A 15,677-nucleotide genomic window follows, 5' to 3' on the forward strand; every position below is an offset into this window, starting at 1 on the left:
GAGGAGTGTAGGTAGGCAGGAAGGAATGAAGTTGAAAAACAGGACAGGAAACCAAAACTGAATTCATAAAAAAGGTAAAAAAAAGACACAAACAAGGAGACACAAAAAGTTTATGAGGAAGGAAAGCAAAGGAGATAGTAAGAACTACCCTGTAACAGTTGTAGTGCGATAAAATGCTATGAAGAGAGCTGATAGGAAAGGTAAACATGTGGTAAATGTGTTAGAGGTGCATTTGTATATTTTTGACAATAAATATTTTTAGGGGTAACTCAATTACGTAAATGGACATGGTTGAGAAATTTTGTTGGTAAGAATACAATTTAAACTTTATTCACTTGAAAGAGGAGGCTTTATTCACAAGTATGGGCTATACACTCCAATTAATATCCAAAATTATAAATGTTAAAATTAGCCACCAGAGGGCACAACCAAACACTGCATGAATGAAATGATAATCTTTCAATTATATCGTCATCAGCAGGGTGCTACTAAGGTGACCCAGCCCTGTACGCTGTCTTCAGTAATGGCCAAGAGCAGATGTTTTAGAAAGTGAGTAAGAATAAGGGCAAGTAGAGTCAGCTGCCAGATCAGGTACAGCCAAAAAAAGGTTGGGAGTTTTGGGTTTCTTTCTTTAAGCTTCAAGTAGTGTGACCTAAACATAATTTAGAAATATCTGTCATTAACACAATGAAAACTCCCTACATAAGGCCAAAGTAGCACTCTGATCCCATAGTGAGGTGCATATTTGCATAACTATGCCTCTATGCCAAGAATCTTAACTAAAGCCAGTTAGGAATGCAACATGTGCATTTTCAGGATCAGGTCCTAAAGCAACGCTGTAATGATGCCAGTGGTCACTACTTTTTAAAAAGAGCTTTAATAATTTTGTACAGATTTATGTCCACAGGTTATGTGTGCAGTTTATTCGTTAGGCTTTCATAAAGGTACATGGATTCCAATACAAGGAATACTACAATCTCTGTACAGGAACCTAATTTTCTTAAAAATGTAAACCACAAAGTATTTTCTAAATACAGAAGTTCACCTAGGGATCTTAACAAGAAGTTTTTTAACATCTGTGCACACTATGTCAATTAGATCATCCTTATCCATTTTCCCTTCTTCTGGTACCATATCTCTTTTCAGAGCTAGGTTACATGCCACAGTGGATCAGCAGGTTCACATCTGAATTCCAGCTCTTGAATGAACACCAAGGCTCCTCTCCTGATAACGGAATATGACTCAGTTCCACAGACTTACCTTTGTGGAAGTAAACATCTTTCATATAGTCCTGTCTCATAAATGTGATCTATGCCCTAATGAATTCTTACCATGCTTCTAGAGAGGAGAATATGAAATAAATTATATTTAACTGAAGAAAATCAGATTAAGGATAGTTCAGCTCAAGTAATCTCTTTTTTTATATTTTAAACAGAAAAATGAAGAATGAGTTTGTAAACACCGCTATAAAGATGCAGAAGTATGTAAGTCACCACCATATGGATTATGTTTTCCAACGCTGCATGTAGGAATCACCCTTTGAAAACTGAGACAACATAGGTTATCCATCTCAGAAAGACAAGCAGGAGAAACAGCAGACAACAGTTTGTCGAATTTACTACTTCTGTAAACTTGCTGGAAAACGTGGGAACTGTTAGCAAATTTGAAGAACTGTGTGAGCCTACAGATCACATTTCCATCTCATTTATACACTTCAAGTCACCATTCTGCCTGCTTTTAAATTATTATACCACCATGCAGACAGCCACCAGAGTGCTAGCTGTACACTTGATATCATGTACCAGACATCACAAAAATCAATTATTGATTGATTGACGAAAGGATCATGACTGACTTCACTACACACGCTATTTTTCTCAAAACCGTCAGCAGACTTTTATGTAAAATTTGTATCACTTGTAAAGTTGGCTAGCTATTCAAATTAAGATTTCATAATAAGGATTGCTTTTTAATTAATCATTTTGATGAATGTAGGTTGTAGTTTACCTGAAAAATCCAATGCACACACTCCTCTTTGATGCTGGCCTTTGAGCAACGATAAACATTTCAGTGTCTGTGTGTCCCAAACATGGATAGCAGCATCTCTTCCAACCTAAATCAGAAGGATAATCGGAATATCTGCTCATAGAAGTACAAAGCGCACTGTCATACCTTCAAAACACTCCAGAGGTAACTACTTTTCCACTTGCCCTATTATATATTTTTCAAGATCAATTCCCTCCTTTAGAGAATTATCAGTAGATATTCTCTAAAACATCAGTATTTGGTATCATATTAATGATATAATTTATCATGATATATGAATACGTATGAATATACTGAATACATCACATTCAGTACCAAATATCAGTAGAGTGTCCAACATAAAATAGTCTTTATCTGAGTAAGGCTTTTGAATGCTGCTACAGTACAAAAATACTGAGACTGACTAATGAAACCCCAAAACCTCCTATGATGTAGATAAAATACAGCTCCTGCATTTACAGATGAAAGCAGAGGTAAAAAGTGATTATAAGATTTTTTGCAAGGCCACACCACAAGATTGGCAGTTTTTCTGTTATATAGGAATGATTTAATAATCACCTCAAATAGTTGCCAGTCCAGCACTCCCCAGCAGTTTGGCAGGGATATAGGAAACAATGCACAGCTTACCCATATTTAGGAGGAAACACTATACTAAAGGACAAAGAGAACCTCATTTTCCTAATTATATATTGTAAAGGGAATTTATTTCCATGTTTTGCTAAGATCATCACTTCTAAATACCCACCTGTCCAGTAGCAACATAGTCTTTCACTGGGTGAATGCTTAGGCTGAGGATGTCATCATCGTGACCAAGATACAGCCTTTGAGCATGTTGTTGCCTATTATATACAACAGCTACAGCAGCAATATGATACACCACTTCTCCCGTTTGCGTGTAGAACAAGTTATTTCGACAGTCATAGCCTCTATAACTGAAGTAAATACAAAACAAGTTATATTCTCTTTCAAAACTATTCTGGTAATTTGTGGGACAAATTGTTCCAATAATTTGTGCATTAACTTGAAAAGAGTACAGCTGTGGCATCAACTTTAACTCAAAGATATCATAGCATGGAAGCAGAGAAAGACTATTCCCACCAAGAGCAGGCATTCATGAATCTTCTCGTGGTTTACCTTGTGTGTACCTCCTAAATTAGTACTGGTTTCACAAAAAGAGTACATAATTCACATAGAATTGCGTGCAGGTAAGTTTTACAGGGAATTGGATTCAGGCAGAAATCTATCAGGCATTTTTACAAGCCACAGCTATCATGATCAACTTAAAAAAGAATCTTTGCTCCAGGAAACATAAGGTGCAGTGAACAGCTAGTTTAAAATGTAATTCTATAAAATGCAATGCTGATGTATTATTTATTATGTGGCTACAGTATTATAATTTTCTTTTGTTCCTTAACACACACAACTGAAAGAAAAGATATGTCTGATATTCCATAATTACCCATGGTAATAATGACAAACAAACTAATTGTGGGTTAGCACCAAAAAATGCATTGCTAAATGCTCTAATGTGAATTTGTTAACATTGCTAGGATGTTTTAACAATTAGAAAAAAAGAGTAGTATCTAATATTACTCTACCCATGTATAAACTGCAACTTTAAACTGTCCTCAGGCGCTCGCTCTCTTTTAAGGAAGGGCACAGAATGGTTTTTCTCTTTACTTTGCTGTTTCAGCTGAGGTAGGTCTTCTTTGTAAACCTGAAGAATAATTGTTAAAATTAATTGCAAATCTCCAGTTTTCTAAATATTTGTTTATATGAATGAACGTGACTTTAAGTATTAAATTTAATGTATGTTAATGTGATGTTCAGTAGTTACAACACAGAGTAATTCAGCTATTGCTCCTTACAGAACTTCAGATAATAATGAATGTTTTCCAGACAATGAAGTCGCCTGACATGTGAGTGGCCCAGAACATTAGTCTGGAGTAGCAGAAGATTCCAGTGTCACTTAGTGAAAACGAATTTAAATATTGACTGGAACTTTTCAAGTGTCTTTTAACTTGATATGTGCTTCAGTGTACATACCCAAAGCTGAACATAATGAATTAATTCTACCTAAGGATTACGGTGAAATATACAGTAACCAAGAGCACTTAAGTGATTTGCCAATGTGCCCAGAACCCCGAAGTAGAATTACAGATCCATAAATACACAAAAGACACAAAATACTATGTATTTAAATCTTTCAGAGATGATGAAACACTGTGGAGCTGCTAAAGATCTTTGAAGCATCTTCAAAGCTGTGGCACCAAACAAAATCCCTTATAACGCTGAAATAGAGCATTGTTTTTTTATTTTCTGTGCCTACATTTCTTGCATTTTACAAAAGGACAATGAAATTCCCGTTCCCACCGACATCTACCTGACTGCAAAGATAGGATACTGGATTTTTACAAGAAAGGTGTTCATATAACCAGCTGAGCTTTTGAAATGGTAGGCAGAGTCTTAAAATATTGGGTCTGTCACTCGTATGTATTGTACTTTATGCTGAGCATTCTCATCCATTTACTCTTGCTCCTCAGTGAGTATTGCCAATGGAACGGCATATAGGATCATCATTTTGTAATGCATCTCAAAATCTAGAATCCTCTATACTGCTTCATCAATAACATTAAAAAATAAACCCAAACCCAATTCTTAAAATAAGATTGTTTTTGTTTCCATGTGCTTTTGTGAATTATTTCCTTTAACAAAATGTAAAGCGCAGCTTATGCTTGGGGTTGTCTCACACTTCCTGTATAAGATTGTATTTTAAGTTGCTTCTAGCTTTTTCATGCACTAACCTGCCTGGAATATTGCTGTTTAACTGCCTACAACTATTTTTTAACTTTTAGTTTTTAAACCCAGACGTCCTTTTTGACACACAGACAGCGTGGAGGAGGATGCTCTCTGATTTGGATACAGATGGAAAATCAGAAGGAGAAGGCAAGGAGGAGGAGGATGGGACAATAACTCCAGTGAGAGGGAGGGAGAAAATTTGACAAAACCTCTGTTTCATTTGGCAAACACAATCAATCTCTGTAATAATGAGGTAAAATAAGCTGTTGTCAGAAAGGCCTATGTATTTATTGCAGGATCTAGAAAGTGAGGCAAAAAGACAAAGAATGGTCCTTGGCTAAAGCACGGAACATTAGAGGTGAACCTTCTACATTCTAGAAAGCAGGTCCATGACAGTCATCAACTTACTCAAACCAACTTGAAACAAGCTTATTGTGTGTTTTTCACACTTAGTACGAGACCACCATTCTGGTCTGAGGAAGTTCTGACTTTTCACCATTGCAACTGATAAGGTAACAGGACAAGGTGACAAGTAATATTCTCTGCACAATGAGAACAGCACCTGAAAATCAGGTTGCAGGTATTTTTAAACAGAAGCAAAATTCAGAGAACAGATAGCAGAATTTGAAGTTAACATTTCCTTTTCTTCAAAGCAAGGATAACAGCACCCTTCCACATTGCAGACTGTTAAAAAGATCAGTGTTTGTGAAGCACTCAGTATCACAAATGGAACAGAAAGAATGACAGCGAAAGTAATTCTGTCTTCAGAGACGTGTTCAAGCAATGTGCAGTAAAGGCAGCCATGGAATGGCCCGATGAATGAAAAAGGATTGAATAGTTTCTTGTTAGGTAAGAACTAAATATGCCATACACCAAATGAAGTAGAAGTCCTGCAGAAATGTGGAACCGTAATCCATTTGCCCTAAAAAGAGCAAAACTATGGGTTGTTTTATGGCATTTTCTAAACTTCAGTAATGTTTTCTAATATAGTAGTATAGGTGAAAATTGTTATAATGCAGGCTGGGTGAAACCATGCCTGGGAGCAGCAAGGTAAAATTGCTCTCTAAAAGAAGAGGGGCCGAGATCTGAGCCTGATAACAAGGCCATCCAAGAAAGTGCCCACACAGAGAGGGGTGCAGTCCCACAGTACCCCAGTGACGTGAGCACAGCCGAATAGGTGACTGTAACCAAGTTCAGGCAACAGTCCTGATCACCAGGGGAGCCCATAGCGACAAAGCATAAATTGACACTGTAATGTCAGGTTAAAGAGCAGAATGGCTTACTACCATTCCTGAAAAAAATCAGTGCAGTAAAGAATACTTATTTGATTTGTTTTCCTGAATGGAAGCAACCTATCTTAACTTCTCTCAGAACAAAGTTGTACTAAAAACAGAAAGCAAATTAATTGTATTAAGTGATTATTAGAGACCAATTCTACTTGGTTCCCGTAAACTAGGGAAATTTTAATTCTTGTACATTGTTGTCCTTGACAATAAAAAAAAGAATCTGTCACAAGTAAATATATTATACAGGCTCCATAGTCATTAAGGGTATTCTGCTTTGAATATGCAAAAGTCATACAAAAACTCCATGAGCTGTATTCAACAAATTGGGATTCTAAATTTGATAGGACTGAAAAGTCTTCTCTAACACCCATCATAAGAACGAGGATAGCAATAAGCTCTCAGGTTTAAATTTGTGCTTTTTAAGATATATTCTTTATTCTAACATATAATGGTATATACACCAATGCTTTTTCTCCAAACCCCTTTAAATTCTCATCTCCAGGTAAAGTAAAATCTGTTTTAATGTATATTGGTTCCATAATCAGCTGAATACTGTCAAAATAATCTTCCTATAGTGGTCTGATGAATTAACTGCAAACTTCTTTTGCTTATCTTTACTGAAGAGTCACAATAAATTGTCAGGTAATTGGCACAGCGTGTTGATTTTCACTCACCTGGCGATCATAGTTGATTTGAGCTTCCTGCTCAATGTCAGAATCTAACTCTGGCACATCAGATAAATCTGAATCTGATTCTTCACTGTATGAATCAATGCCACCTTCTGCATTTAAAAGAAAAAAAATATAAGGCATCTAATCACAAGAAAATAGTATGTGATGTTTTTACATAATTTAGACAACATCCAAAGCAGTATTCAACAACTTTGGAGGCTTAAGCAGCTTGTAGAAATCATGCGGGCTGACTGACTATGTCAGGTTTCATTTCTGTTTCTCTTGTTTGAATGCCTGGGGTAGAAGCAGGGCAAAGGGAAGGAGAATATCTGAATAGTTACAAGCACATTTCCATCACCTGAGAGGACACTGCTTTCTTAATGGGCTTTGGAGTGAAAACATACAGAAATGGTAAACTACAACTTTCTGTGCGATCACTGTGTTTAAAAAGATTTGCTGTAACACAGGTATTTTACGGAGTTGTGCAGATACAGAGTGAATTTTTGCCCCTTTGCTGAAGGGAATCCTATTTTCAACAGTGGCCATTATATAATTGATATGGCTTTTGTAGAATATTATAAATATCATGGATACAGCAAGGAAAAAATCTGAAGTACAGGTTTCACATATATACGTGAATTTGCATTGAAAAGAAAGTTAAACAATTCAATGTGTGTAGTCAAGAATGCAAGTTAGATGGCTAATTTAAAAAATTTAGTTTTACCTAGATTAGATCTCCCACTAAATGTCTTTTTTTTCCATATGCTTTGACAAATACTACTCATGTATTCCTAAACACACAGTACTGCAGACTGCAGAAGAGGTTTTAGCACGCATTGCCTGAAAGAAATTGGTTGTCTATGAAAAGTAAAACGTCCCAAACATGCTAAGCATATGTAATTCTAGGGAATTATAATAAAATTATTTTCTGCTAATTCAGTGAAAGCTTTTCCAACAGTGCTGCATTCTCTGTTGATTTTATTTAATAAATAATTAAGAAGAGATAATTTTTACCTTGTGGAGACGTTTCAAGGATGCCATTTGTTATCCCCTCTGGAATAAATCGCCACTGAAAAACAGAGTGATCAGCACCTCCTGTACTTAAAACCCATTGAAAATCATGGGACCAACGGACATTGGTTACATGTGCTGAATGGCCAACATATTTTCTAAATTTAGCTCCTAAAAAAACCAAAACCAGAACTGTTAGTATGTAAGAAGAAAAAAACTTAACATTGAAACTAATGAAGTTAGGCTTTTAATGGAAACACAGTCTAAACACCCATGAACACTAAAAACGAAAAAATACTTAGAAGCTTCTTGATATTTTGATACTAATAGTAATTATACAATACAAATAAATGGCATAAAATCATATGAATAATATGTTCACCTCAGTTTTCTGAAAGGCACTTTAATCTTGGCAGGAAGCACCAGACACACATAGGGTTTAATTTTCACCTTTATAGCCATTACTGCTAATGTGAATTCTACACATGTAGCGTGTATTGCACTACACACATAAATTCAAAATCACTATCAGAAAACATACTGATATGATATTAAATTAAACACTGAAGATCATGGAAAGCCAAAACATTTTATTTAATTTTGTCGGCTTTATGCATGGTACAGTGCAAATACTGAGGAAACAATCTGTGTTCAAAGCTTACTACAGATATGAAGCAAATAGTTCAAACAGAGCTACACTGACACACGCTAACAGACAGTGAAGCCCTACTGAAACTATTATTGACATAAATTTGGATGAATTATAGTAGTGCAGCTGGTGTTAATATGATTTTGATGTGATGTAAAGTCTTGCTGAATTAGTTTCTGAAAATGTAGTATCAGAATAAGCACATGTTAACCTATACATCCTCAACAGTGCTAAAACCAAGTACATTGGTGGGAAATCGTTAGATACAGAGAGGGTTAAAGTCTCATCTTTATGTCCATTAATACTAATACGAACTGTGCACACACTAATTTGATTTATACTGAAGGATCAAAAGCCACCATTAGAAAATATACGGAGATATGGTTTCAAAGTAAATATTCCATTCTTCAGAAACACAAAATATTATCTTACCTTTCTTTAGGCATGGAAATCTGACTAGCTTAACCAGCCCAAAATCATCTCCCGTCACTAGCACAGAGCTGCTGTAATTTCCATCCACAGAGTTGACATCTGTAGCGTTTGTATATTTTGGCCAAATTCCATTCACTTCAGATCCTATCACACAGGTCCACGAAGCCCAGTGAATTCCTTTGATCTCATCTTTGCTAGTTAGATGCTTCCCAGCTGAAAATATAAAAGTGAATAATTTGTTTCTTAGTAAACTCCATTTCTTTTCATCACATTTACCTGTGTATTCTTCTTGGGATTAATCTTTTAACCTCAAAAGTTATGAAGATTCACAATCTTACTTTAAATTAGTATAATCTCACACTTGTGGTATTTGACAACATCACACATCTTACAAGGTCTAATGCAGCTGCACATACATGCTAAAAACATAAAAAAGTGGAAAATGTTAGATATTTATCTAAGTTCCAGTCAAGAAACTCCACTTGCAGATGTACTGTTTATGCCATATTTTCTTTTGTTCTTTTCAAATCAACACTGAAGTTTATTTGTTCATAACATGAGCCACTTGTAAACTTACACGGCATCTTGTAGAACAGTCTCTCTCCTGCACCATCATTGGTTTGCAAGAATTTACTATCCACAGACCAATCAATATGAGTTATAAAGCTAGAAGATTTGTTGCATTCTCCTATTTTTTTGTATCGCTGAGCAACCGCATAGATATCCACTGGGCCATCGTTAGAACCCACAGCAAGGTAAGAGCCATCTGGTGAAAATTTCATTTCATGGATTACTTCTTTTCGGTCTTTAATATGAACTACCTCTGTCATGTCTCTGCAAGAACCAACAGTGAAAGCTGTGAAATGCAATCCACAAATATGAAGATAGATGCACTAAATTTGTACAACAAAAAGCATATTTCACAAAAAAATATTTTTGAGTAGTTCCTATTATTTTTGTTGGTTATAAGCATACTTTTAAAGCAAAAGTTACAAGCAACTTTACCTGTCAATGATACTCTTCATTCTATTCACCTAATTTTACCTGCAAAATAGTTAGCTGTCTCATCTCAACTAGACCAGACTTAATTGTTTTTGTTTTTTATTTTTAACATAGACAATGGAAAAAAAGAGTCCCATCTGAAGAGAGAGTGAGACCCTGTCTCTCACAAGACCATGTTAAAATGGGGGAGACACCCATTTCACCACATTGACTCTTTTGGGGAGACAGGCAAACAGTTTAGATTAGAGGCTAACAATTAGACTGGTAAAGTTAGAGATGGTTAATCCCACATGCCATGGCATGTTAGCTACAGCTTTGGGGGTTCCAGCACCACCACCACCCAACCAGTGGAAAAACAGAAGTGACAATACCTTGCATGTGTCTTTGAAAAAGATCGAGACAGCTACATCATCTAGTTTTCAAAAAAATATTCAATTCTTCCCTATCAATAATGTTTTATATAACCTCCTTTCCTATAACCAAGGAATTAAAAACTGCAGTGCTAGTGAATGCAAACAAAATGTTTGCAAGTAGTTTTCCCCAAATGCTTTGGCTATGAGGAAAAAAAAAAAACTAAGTGTAAAAAAAAATAAATACATCTTTCCCCAAGTTGACTGAACAATGAGCCAAGTGTCAGTGCCATTTATTTTGTATTTACAAAGACAATCCACACCAGGTTATACATTTGGGGTGTAAGGAAATATTGTGAGGAACAGTCTTCTCCAGATGTCATGCTTCTGTTACTCTCCATTTTAAGCTTTTAAAATATTATTGCTGATTTCTGCTTTAATTAATTACTGCTAGTAGCACCACAGTTATGAAAAGACTCAGATTTATTTAAAAACCCAATACATTTGGTTAATATATCTTTAATATGCTGATACATAGTACTGTTAAAAGAAGAGTCCTGAAAGGAGAATCATCTCTAAGTGAAGACAGACATTTCTGGGACATGCTGATATGAATGGAAAGATTAATACTATAGACGATCAGGATCTTAAAAAAACCTAACAGAATAATTTTGTTAGAAATGTCTCTTAAAATGGTGAAATTCCAAAATGCCAATAACAGTAGAAATTTTGCTGGGAAAAAATCTTATTTATTCATAGGGGTTTTTTCCTTCAAAAAGTGTTTGGGCAAAAAAACGTTCTTAGCTCTACTTTATTACTGAAAACTGGTACCATAGCTATCCCATAGTGGTAAACATTGCTACTGGGAAGGGCGGCTAATTCTCTGGATTATTCCATAGATGCAGATCCTTCATGGCCAGAAAAAAAGGAGAACAAAGATTCATGTCACTGAGTAAATTATTCAAAAAAATGCCAACAAACACATTGCCATCGTTCAGTTTTCCTGGATCACGGACTGCAGATTTGTTACCCTGTCAGAAGGTCTGTCACAGAGAAGGAACAGATGGAGAAGTAATTGCATTCAGGGCCTTACACAAGGGTGTTGTCGCTCTTTCTGGAATAATGCTGGGTTTATCATCAGTCCCTGCCAGCTGCATCACGAATAATGTTAGGTATCAGAGAAATTAGCAAAGACAGGATTACTGCGAGATAATGAAGATTAACTTCTTTGGAAAAATACTAGTCTTTGAAAAGCATTTTATATTAATATGAGAAGACTGCTTAAGTTCTGTTAAAGTCATTAAAGCAGTACATTACAGGGTTTTTTCACAGATCTTCCATTGATTACAGGCTATTCCCTCCTATCAGCTAGTAGTTCAAAGTATTTTAAATATACACTCAAACATATGGAACAATGTTAAGGAAGTGATAAACTCTTCCAAGTACCAGTTAAAATAGCTTTTGTGTTTTGAAATCGTGCTATTTTGTTTGGCTGTTTCACTCTACAGCCAATTTTATGTTTCACCTACTTTTGTGTGTCTTCCCTAATAGTACTCCACACACAGAAAATGCCTACTGCATTTGATGCGTTCATGAAAAAAAGAAAGCTTGTTGTCTAATATGAAAAGTAGAATTCACATATATCTTGCAAATGCTTAAAAATGTTTTTCAATCACTGATTATTTTGCAAAGAATCAATTCTTGCATATGGCAGGAAATGAACCATATGATCAAGGAGATCCCTCTCAAAATTATGTTATCTCTGTTACGCATGTTTCTTTTCACACAATATCTGCATAATTTCAGAATATATAAAGTAAAAAGCCAAACGTGAAACTCTTAAATGTTATCAACATTATTACTAAAAGCTAATATTTTGAATTAAATAAAGCATAATTGCCAAACTACCGCCTTTTAAATCATCAAATGATATTATGGAAGCACATGCTCCACTTTTACTCTTTGTTCCTGATAAAATACCCAAAGATTTTTTCTTTTTATAGGAATAAAAGACTTGACAATATGGTCTTGAGTTACTCAGGGTGAATAACCCTAATAACACGAGAAACTAATGTAAGATATTCTCACCGTACTCGTAGGACAATGAAGGAGCCATCCTTCATTCCAAGTGCTAACTGTGATCCATCAGGACTGAAAGACACACTCCGCACTGCTTCTTCCATATTACAGCGAGCTATCAAGGCATGGTCAGCAAGACTCCATAATCTGCATCAAAGGAAATTGAAAGCAGTAGGAGATTTTTCTTGACTGCACAATATTTCAATATCATCAAGAGCAAAACCAAAAAGTCTAACTGAAGTGGTAAAGGTCCATTTGCATGCAGACCTTATATTAAGGTTTTATAATGTATTGAGTTCCTTTCCAACCATGAAATGAAGAGAATTTCACTGACTTGAGCTTATAGTCTTATAGAAATTTAGTTTTAAAAAACTGAAAAACTGCTTATCAATCTAGAGGAGAAAAGGTGTGCACAATGACTGCCTGAATCGTTACATGGACTCCAACAGTGGCACTGAATATCTTGGCAAATAGTATCAAATTAAGCTTTCAGACACCTTCAAGGGAAGTTCCAGGTTCAAATTCCTTTCAAAATAAAGGAGCCTTTACTGTTCCCAGTCCTAAGCAGGGATGGCACCTCAGACCTGAACACATATGTCTGATAGCAGAAGAGGAAACAGGGTGAAGCCAAATTACACAGTCATTTGGTGTTATCTCCGGACTTCATGTATCTGATATAATAAAGTTCCCCTAGACTAATAAAAAAAATATGCAGTTTCTGAAGACAGAAAGGGTCAATGCAGACCAGACTGAATTTTTCACTGAAAGTGAAAGCAATACTCAGAGACCACAAACATTCCAACTGTGGAGAAAATTTTCCTGTCATTACCCTGAATGAACTAGTAGACAAAACTGCATGCTGATTTGCTAATTTACATAAATTTAAATATAAATAATCAACCAATAAATTATTGCATAAGATGGAGAAAAGCAATTAATATGCCTATATTTTTAAGAAAGAATGGAGGAAGTTTCCCAGATCTCTCCAAGCTGGTTAATCAGATCTCAGTAGTACGCAAGATTTAGAAAAAAATTTAAAGAAAAGAATAATTAAAAGTATGGAAGAAAATGCCTAAAAGACCTCTTGGGGTAGAAAAATGAAGTCAGCAATATTCTACTATCTTTATTTTGAGGACAGTGTTGTAAATCTAATGCATTTGTAAAAGCTTTATAAAATATTCAGTAAATATTCAAATAGCAGCATATGTGATTGTTGGCTAAACTCAAGAAAATGACAATTTGTACAACATCTGTAATGTGATTCTGGATTAAGTTTTATAGCAAGCTTTACAGAAAGAAACAATTAGGCTGGATGGAAGATACTACTGAGATTTATAGGTACAAGCCTTGGAATAGTAACGTTTAATATTTTCACTGAAGACGCTGGCACAAAAGATGAGAATGCTAATGCGATTTGCTACAGACAGCAAGCTGGGAGGCACTGTGAACCCAGAGATGCATTTATCATATTTGAAAAAACAGGTTTCTTGATGATGAAACAAATAGACATGGAATGAAATTTAACCAAAGCCCGTACTTCCAGAGCCTTATGTCTAGCACTGTGCTGTAAGCTTGAAACGCAAGTGGAACCAGCAAAAAGAAGTAAGATCTCACACTGTTTTTCAATTATAGAATGACTATGATCCATGAGTGAGTTGCAGACAGCAAAAAGGAAATCCTAAAATATATCCTGGGTGCTATTCCAGAAGGTACACAACAACAATAGCACACAACACACAGTGACCTCATCTGGCATGGTCTTTACAAGTTATCTCAAGAAATTGGAATAAAAACAGGAACAGATGCAGTGAAGGATTATTAGGATGATTAAGAGAATGAAGACTATCACATTAAAGAAGACCAAAAGAGTTTAACTTTTATACCTTAGTGACACAAAGGCTGGGAAGGGATAGTATTGCTTCCAAAAATACATCAGTAGGATAAACGTCAAAGAAGGAGAAAAAGTTATGTTGAAGGACCATGCTGGCACTAGAAAAAATAGCATAAACAGAACATTGAATATAGCCTGGAAAGAAGGAAGTTTCTGACTACCCGAGCAGTAACATTTAAATACAGCCTTGAGTAACAGGAGAAAAAAAATATAGAGTTTGATAAATTTAGTAAAAGGATCATAGAATTTGACTGCTTGCATTGAGAAAGAAACCCTTTGGGCCTTGTCAGGTAATGTTAGTCATGTTGATCAGTCTGGAATCAACAACCCTGAACGATGCTGGCTTCCTCTTAGGCTGAGAGAATTCAAAGATGAGAAAGAACTTGAAAAGGCTTCTCCATGATAAAATGGCAAGTACCATCTCCTGGTGAAAAAAAAAAAAAAGGATGTGGCATGCTAAAACTGTTTTCAAAGGTAAAACAGAAGTAGATAAGATGCAAGATTCTTAGCAGCCTTGCTAGGGAGAAGCTATGAGCCCAATACAATAAAGAATGAACCAGAAAGGACTTGGAAAGATTTCAAAGGAAACACCAGGATAAAATTTCCCTCAAAAATGTCACTTCTACATGTATCACTTTGACAATACATTAGAAGTGTAACTGCAATACAGGGCAGTGCAAGCAGAATAATTCCATTTTCTTTAAAAAACAAACAAACAAACGCAAGAGAAAACATTTCAGATTAATGGCAGGGTAATTCCAAATACTAACTTTTTGATTTTATAACAGAAAAAAAGCGCATTTTGCACACCTACAGGCATTTGTATACACAACTGACACAATAAAAGCCTGGCTTTACTTATGAAAAATAGAAAAAAAGATTCTCTTCTGGCAAAATACTTGTGCGCGTTGTTTTTGGAAAAGCCAGATAAACTATTTCCGTATAAAAAGTGTATGTATTTTCAAATAAGGCAAAGACATGTTTTTACCATTCTTTGGCAACGTTCCTATGCATGTTTAAATGACACTGTTTTAAAAACCCCAAAAGACTTATGAAACATTATTTTATTAGTCAATATTCTAGTCTTTTCTGTCATATATCTGACAGATGATTTTATTTATTGGAGCACATTCTGATTACAGCCTCCCAGAGGCTTACTAGCAACCACTTCATTGGCAGAAAAAGCCATAGCTGACGACAGAAGCTTTACTGCTGCTTTGTTTCATTCAACTGGCAGAACAATGCTCCACACACACACAAAAAAAAGGGATATAAATATTCAAATGGATTCATATAAAAACAGGTTCTAATCAAATCTTCTTATAAATGAAGGAATACAGAAAGAGATCATTCAAGACGACAGACAGTATACGGAGATGTTCTGCTAGAACAGCAGCTCCTTGTGGTCCTGCAACTAGATGTTCTAACATGACATTACAAAAAGACATGTGTGAGGTCCAT

The 15,677-nt window shown here is 35.5% G+C and overlaps 1 protein-coding gene across 1 annotated transcript in view; it reads right to left on the reverse strand.

Moving 5' to 3' along the window:
- The window catches only part of EML6 (EMAP like 6), a 122,619-nt gene that overhangs the window by 48,740 nt on the left and 58,202 nt on the right, over window positions 1-15,677 (reverse strand). The window contains exons 8-15 of the mRNA XM_009503780.2: window positions 12,335-12,472; window positions 9,472-9,728; window positions 8,895-9,107; window positions 7,817-7,984; window positions 6,806-6,912; window positions 3,645-3,763; window positions 2,792-2,978; window positions 2,008-2,113 (exon numbers count right to left, since the gene is read on the reverse strand). Coding sequence (XP_009502075.2) covers window positions 2,008-2,113; window positions 2,792-2,978; window positions 3,645-3,763; window positions 6,806-6,912; window positions 7,817-7,984; window positions 8,895-9,107; window positions 9,472-9,728; window positions 12,335-12,472 — 1,295 coding nt within the window. The remainder of the gene's footprint in view (window positions 1-2,007; window positions 2,114-2,791; window positions 2,979-3,644; window positions 3,764-6,805; window positions 6,913-7,816; window positions 7,985-8,894; window positions 9,108-9,471; window positions 9,729-12,334; window positions 12,473-15,677) is intronic.

The sequence above is a fragment of the Phalacrocorax carbo genome, chromosome 3, assembly GCF_963921805.1.
Source record: "Phalacrocorax carbo chromosome 3, bPhaCar2.1, whole genome shotgun sequence".
NCBI classification, from domain to species: domain Eukaryota; kingdom Metazoa; phylum Chordata; class Aves; order Suliformes; family Phalacrocoracidae; genus Phalacrocorax; species Phalacrocorax carbo.